The 6,661-nt window shown below is 35.8% G+C and overlaps 1 protein-coding gene across 2 annotated transcripts in view; it reads left to right on the top strand.

The window, feature by feature from the left end:
* Positions 1-290: 290 nt before the first annotated feature.
* The window catches only part of LOC122248146 (dnaJ homolog subfamily C member 11), a 13,829-nt gene continuing 7,458 nt past the window's right edge, over positions 291-6,661 (top strand). For both annotated transcript variants that reach the window (XM_043007980.2, XM_043007981.2), the window contains exons 1-9: positions 291-456; positions 3,766-3,895; positions 4,111-4,243; positions 4,831-4,950; positions 5,060-5,157; positions 5,420-5,638; positions 5,780-5,987; positions 6,257-6,373; positions 6,625-6,661. The exon at positions 6,625-6,661 is cut by the window's right edge and continues 155 nt beyond it. In XM_043007980.2, coding sequence (XP_042863914.1) covers positions 385-456; positions 3,766-3,895; positions 4,111-4,243; positions 4,831-4,950; positions 5,060-5,157; positions 5,420-5,638; positions 5,780-5,987; positions 6,257-6,373; positions 6,625-6,661 — 1,134 coding nt within the window. In that variant the 5' untranslated portion in view covers positions 291-384. The remainder of the gene's footprint in view (positions 457-3,765; positions 3,896-4,110; positions 4,244-4,830; positions 4,951-5,059; positions 5,158-5,419; positions 5,639-5,779; positions 5,988-6,256; positions 6,374-6,624) is intronic.

Genomic DNA, 6,661 nt, shown 5'->3' with positions numbered 1-6,661 from the left:
AGCGTAATGGACATGCAATAGTGTTTTACATATTTATCTTGCTTCTATAAATTGGGAAAAAAATTAATACAGAACACGGTAGTACTCACATGTGGTTTATTCCATAGATATATTCTGGAGATTACATTGGATGCTCAGTAATTCGTATGTAGGTGAAAAAATGTTCTGTGATATTAAGAAAAGACTTTTATAGTTCTATTTGATTCAGTGCATTCAAAATAATAAAATTACCACGAACAACAAACTTTTACAAATACTATTGAGTGTTCACGAACTAAAAGAATATTTGCTCAACTTCGAACGCAACGACGGTCGTCTGTTGTTGTGATTGACAAGACGGCTCAAAAATCACATTAATATCCATTGAATTTCACGCAGTACGCCATGACGGATGACATGGAGGAGTTGCAAGAAGACGGAGAGGACTATTACACCTTTCTGAACATATCAAGGACGGTAAGAACTCCTTTAGGGCTTATGTGATGTCCTACATTGGTGAGGCTTGAAGGACGGTAATTCTTGGTCAATGTTGGGATGACCTTCGGTTGCTTAGGTGACCGAATTATATAGTTAAGAATAAAGGAAAATCAGCTTCTTACGGTTCTTTGGGAATTGCATAAGTATCACATCTCTCCTAAATTGATTGATTGTTTTATCTGCAATTGAGTACTCGATTTGGCTTCGGCAAACTCTGAACTTCAATTTAAATTTTGATTTGAAGGTAAAATGTGGAAGCTAAGGCAGATACAGTGTATTTTGTTTATTCTATTATGGCACTGGCGAAATAGGTGTTACAGAGAGCTATAATCTATTTAGATGCCTGATTATGTAATCCATGGTGCCTACATACACTTATGATTATGTAATTTCATCTTGCAAAGTTATAGTCTCGTATGATACTTTATTGATATCAGTGCTTAAATTTTCTAATGATAAAAGCTGGATAATGATGATAGATACGTAGAAGAGTTCTGTATTGATTTTAAAACTGATTTTTTCCATCTAAGTATATTGGCCGTGCTCAATGTAAATTCAATTGAAGCTTTTTCTGATTTGTGAATGATGGCCTATAGTCAGAAGACCATCAGAATAATGGAGCAATGTCAAGCTATTGCTCTGGCCTCTGCACTTTAGGCTCTGGTAAAGACCAACATAACTTCACTTCATATATTCTGGCAATATGAAGCTTATAATGGTTACTTATTGAACAACAATTTACCAAGGAGGTCAGCAAGCTTTATCTAGGTTACTAGGATACTAGAATTAGTTGTCTATGTGTGGTTGTCTTTTAAACATAAACTGATGACAGTGCCCTAAATTCTGATGGCAATTATATATATATACATTTCTTTATCTCGGGCATTATTCTAACGCGTATTTGGCATTGTGTTACAATAACGAACTGCTCTCAGCAAGGATTCCACTCAGTGAAAACAAACCTCTTCAAACTAATGGCCATGTAAACGAGATGATATAGCAAGTCCTCTAGTGTACTAAATTCTGCAGCGATAATTTGGATGGTAGTTTTAGAAGTGTAGAAATCTCATTTCAATGCCAAGGTAGCCACTTAAAATTGAATTGAAATCTATGAGGCAAAAAAGAAAAAGAAAAGTCTGTTACATGACCCAGACTTTGGATGCAATAACAGGAAATCAGCTGATACAATAGAACATTGTGTTTATACCGTATCATGTGCTTTTCATTGTGGTATTTTAGTTAATTCTAGTTCAGTACATTAAAATCGGATAGGTAGTAGATAGATAAATTCAAATTAGGTTATTTAGAGAAAATGCTAAATGTATATTGGTCATTGGTTGTGTGACATTGAAATGCAGCACTTAAATTTATTTTCAATATTTTTTCTCTTGATTTCACAATCTTTAGTTATTATTTACCAGATTTCAGACATGATTTCACAAATTTATAGCTTCACTATTGTTTTTATTTATTCCACTGTCTCTGTTTTCTTCTGATCTTACTGTTAATTTTTATTACATTCTGGTTCCCATTAGTCTGGCAGTGAGTGCTGATTTGCAATATCTTAATTTTTATAGTGATTTTACATCCTAGTTAACATAAAGTAGTGGTCAGTTTTGTAGTCCTTTTTTGTACAAACTATGTACTTTGTCCAGAGCTTCCTCAGTTTATGCAGTAAAATTCAGTTTTAGCAGTAGATGGTCACTTGTACCTAGTGGGCTACCTGCATTAACCGATTGCAGATGGGGGATAGATTCGCTTGCTCATTCTCCAGGATGGGTTTTATTTCAGAGCGAAACAGCTTCACGCAACATACTTTGACTTTCCCACTCATTCAGTCACTCATCGTAAAACTACAGCCATTTTTGTGTTATATTTTTGGTGTGTTTTATTGTTTTTAGAGACATGCCATATGACAAGCTCTGTCAGTGCTGCTGTTGGCTAAAATTGTAGTATAGGATCCATATCAGCCCAATACTTTCTTTATACTCAGTGTGATAGAAGTATTGCTGTTTTATGGGAGGACAAAAAGCAACATTATTTTTTTGTATTTGTGTGCTGGCATGAACGAATACAAAACATAAAAACATCTACAATGAAGATAACATGAAAAGGTAGGGAAGAATAAGGAAATCTGTGCATATGACTGTGAGTGCCACAGTAAAAGGCATCCATACTGGCACAGGGGCACATTTTAGACACGGGGCATGGTTTGAGTCAACTTCCACTTCTGGTTCTGTCTGAACATCTTTCATCTGCGGTACTTTAGAGCAAGAGGTCGATAACTTGCTGTGTGCTACCACTCTATAAAGATCACTATGTTATTTTATTGTGCTATGAGTAATGAGTGAGTGATGCTGACAATTGCAGTCATAATTATTATAACTGCCGTAATATTAAGCAAAATGGGTTTCAACTCACTTCCAAAACCTAGATGGCACCACTTTCTTCTAGCACCAGCAGGAGAGAGAGCCTTGAATGGCACCCATCTACGGTCTCTAGCAAGCACTATCTCTATAGAGGGATGGCACATAGCAAGTTGCCGACCTCTTGCTCTAAAGTACCGCAGATGAAAGATGTGCAGGCAGAACGAGAGGAGGAAGGTGACTCACATCGTGCCCAATGCCTACTATGTGCCCCTGTGCCAGTAGGGATGCCTTTTACTGTGGCACTCACTGTCAAAAGCACAAGTTTCCTTCCTCTTCCCTACCTCTTCATTTTGGATGGTTATAGTTTCGTGTTCGTTCGTGACAGCACACAAATATGAAAAAACAAAGTTGCTTTTTGTCCCCCCCCTAAAACAGTAATACTTCTATCACATTGAGAATAAAGCAAAAAAATGAGTTGATATGGACCCTGAACTACAATTTTAGTCAACTGCAGAATTGATGGAACCTGTGATATGACAGATATAAATTTTTAAAAACAGTAAAACACACAAAAAAACAAAACACAATGTCTTTAGCTCTACAATGAGTGACTAAAAGGGAGTGGGAAAAATCAAATTATGTTGCAGAAGCTGCCTTGATCAGAAATAAAACTCATCCTGGAGCCTGTGTAAGCAAAGCTATCCTCCGTCGGCAATGGGTTAATTATTGATGTATTATTGATGAAATTTGTTCTAGTAAACAGTTTTGTCTATCCTCATAATTACCATACACCTCACAGATTATGATGGCCAAATATAAGTTTTGATATATGCCACTGGATTCTTGCCACCTGACTCATACCTCATAGTGTCACATTCAGTTACTGTGAGCTCTGAATTCATATAGAAAATTTCCACAGGCTACGGAAGAGGAAATAAACAATGCATATCGCCGTCTCAGTCGCCTCTACCATCCAGACAAACACACGGATCCGTCTCGTAAGGTGGAGGCTGAATTGCTTTTCAGTAAGACCAAGAAAGCCTATGAAGGTATGTATTATTTTCATTAATTTTATATTATTATGATTCTTTTTTTTCTGTTTGAATATCTATTCCTCTGTTAATACTGTAAGTTTGTATTGACATTTTTGTTTTTATTTTGTCTTTTGATGTTTGATTTTCTGAAGTATTATAAAGCAATATATACTAATCTGTTATTGAACTTTTGACCAACATTAATAAGAATATATTTTTTTACGTTTCAGTTTTGAGTGATGCTCACATGCGTGCAATATATGACAACTTAGGGACAGCTGGATTAGAGACTCAAGGCTGGGAGGTGGTTCAGCGCACCAAAACTCCCAATGAGATCAGGGAGGAATATGAACGCTTGGCGAGGTAGGCTATCAAGTGTTTCCTGGAGGTAGAAATTAAAGATCACTGTAGTTCATGATTGATGTGTTCAGGGGGGCTTCGCTAATTTCCAGGTTATGAAAGTGACTTTCGTAGACTGTCAAGATTATAAATTAAAACTTGATTTTTGTATCATAATCATAGTCATTGTCATAGTCATTGTCATTGTCATTATAATTGTCATAGTCATAGTCACATCATTTTCATAGTCATAGTCATAGTCATAGTCTCTTTGTCATTGTCATTGTCTTTAGCATTGGCATTGGCATTATGATTGTTTTTATTAATATTTTGTTAAAATTATCATTATTAACCCACCCTGGACGGGTGGTACAGTGTTGTGCCAGCCATTCAATTGATTTAGGCCTAATGATTTGAACGCCCCGGCATTGTGACATTCAAGGCTAGAATTCCCCCGTCGTGGATGGGTTAATATTATTACTATAAGAATGATTTGTTTTCTCCATATTTCAAGTTTTTTTTTTTTTTTTTTCTAATTATATATATTTTTCTGTATGAATATGAATTATGTGCTTGTGCAGTCTATAACACGCCTGTTGTTCTGTTTGAAGGGATCGTGAGGAAAGACGGCTGCAGCAGAGGACCAACCCTAAAAGTTCTGTTTCAATGACTGTCAATGCCACGGATCTCTTTAATATATATGATGAGGAATCTCCTTACATGGATTTACGGTAATATTTCTTCTCCTGTTTTTCTTGATTTTGGAAGTGGTAGTGTCAACATTTCATTCAGAGCCTCAGTGCATATTTTTATACATTTAATTGTTTTCCTCTTTTTCAGAGATATATTTGGTTTACCTCATATTGAAATTAGTGGGATGTCTCTCAACCAGTCCATTGAGGCACCACTGACCAGTAGAGACACTGCTATACTGTCTGGTGAGTTATTTTATCTAGAGTTAATTGAATTTATAAAACATTATTGGATTTAAAAGTGCATTTTTGTATGTAGGTTGTCATTCTCTCTAGCAATTTATCTGCCATTTCTGCAGATTATTTTATGTACTTCCATAGAATTGACTTTGTTTCTATAGAACTGAGTTTGCTTGAATGATCTAAAATTTATATAGATTAGCTTACCAAGGTCTCCTTTTTTGAGCACATATTGATATACTTCTTTCTATTTCTTTTTATTATGCAGGTAACCTTTCCTCACATAATGGCAATGGAAGCGGAGGGATAAACTGTTCAGTGCGGAGAATCACCTCAGAGAAGGGTTGGGGGGAGCTGGAGATTGGAGCGGGTAATGGGCTTAATGTTGCTTTCAAAGGTTTTAGAAATTTCTCTCGTGGAGTCTTTGGCAATGGATCGGTACTTACGCACTTCACTCCCAATGGTCTTCGAGTAGGAACCGTAGCAAGTAAGTATGCTAACTGAGAGTGATCTCTTGTGTGCTGCAGGTATCATTTATAAAGAAAAGATTAAAGTTGGTGTATTACAGACTTACCTTGGAGGGTTTTGTGATTGCTTTTTGGAATGAATGTTAATTTTTTTTTTACAGCTATTGCAAATCAATTAGACAAGCATACAGTAGGATATTTGACTTGGAAAGCAGGCATGCAGAGCGGTATGAACACCATGATCATCCGAGACACTGCCTCTCATCATATTGTTTTTTCGGCATATATTGGAATCCCTCACACATATGCTGCATTGTCGTTTACACACAAAATGCCAGACAACGATGCAAAAGTGAAGTTGACAGGGAAGTAAGTGTGTTAATATGGCTCATTGTCATTTTGTTTGGTATGTAGCTGGCATTGATTAACGAAATTCAGTGCTTCATGTTGAAAATATTTTGTTGAAATATTTGTATATGAACGTGGAAATCAGCCTGGAAATAAATTGCATATAAACTTACCAGGCAAGCAAGAGGGCCAGATAATGTTACTTATGATTTTTTTTGTATTTTTTGTATCAAAGTTTATACCTTGTAACTATACTTAAGATTCACATTATGATTAATATTTATTTTTAGGGCAGGCACGTTTGGTGCAATATTTGAATATGGTGCAGAGAAGAAGGTCTCGCAGAATAGTTCCCTTGCAGCTTCTCTTTCTTTAGGGGTTCCAACAGGAGTTCAGCTCAAAGTCAAGTGAGTATATTTCATTTGGTAATGTTTATCTTCATCAACTTTTTGAACTGAAAATACATGCAGCTTTTTGAAAATACCAACCTATCTTGATATGTACAATATTGATCTTTGTCTATAAGATTTAACTTTTTTGTACTATAAACAGTAACATGAATATACTGAATTTATAGTGTATTTACTGTATCTGTTTGATATAAGGGGAATTTATCAATGGAAAAAATATATTTGCAATATGTCACCTCTGCTTCCAGACTTCATCGTGCATCACAGACCTATGGGACAACAATT

The sequence above is a fragment of the Penaeus japonicus genome, unplaced genomic scaffold (assembly GCF_977035675.1).
Source record: "Penaeus japonicus unplaced genomic scaffold, GWHDUDI00000001_assembly GWHDUDI00000032, whole genome shotgun sequence".
Lineage (NCBI taxonomy): Eukaryota > Metazoa > Arthropoda > Malacostraca > Decapoda > Penaeidae > Penaeus > Penaeus japonicus.
The sequence above is the reverse complement of the archived record's forward strand: the minus strand, read 5'-3'. Positions and strand labels throughout refer to the sequence as shown.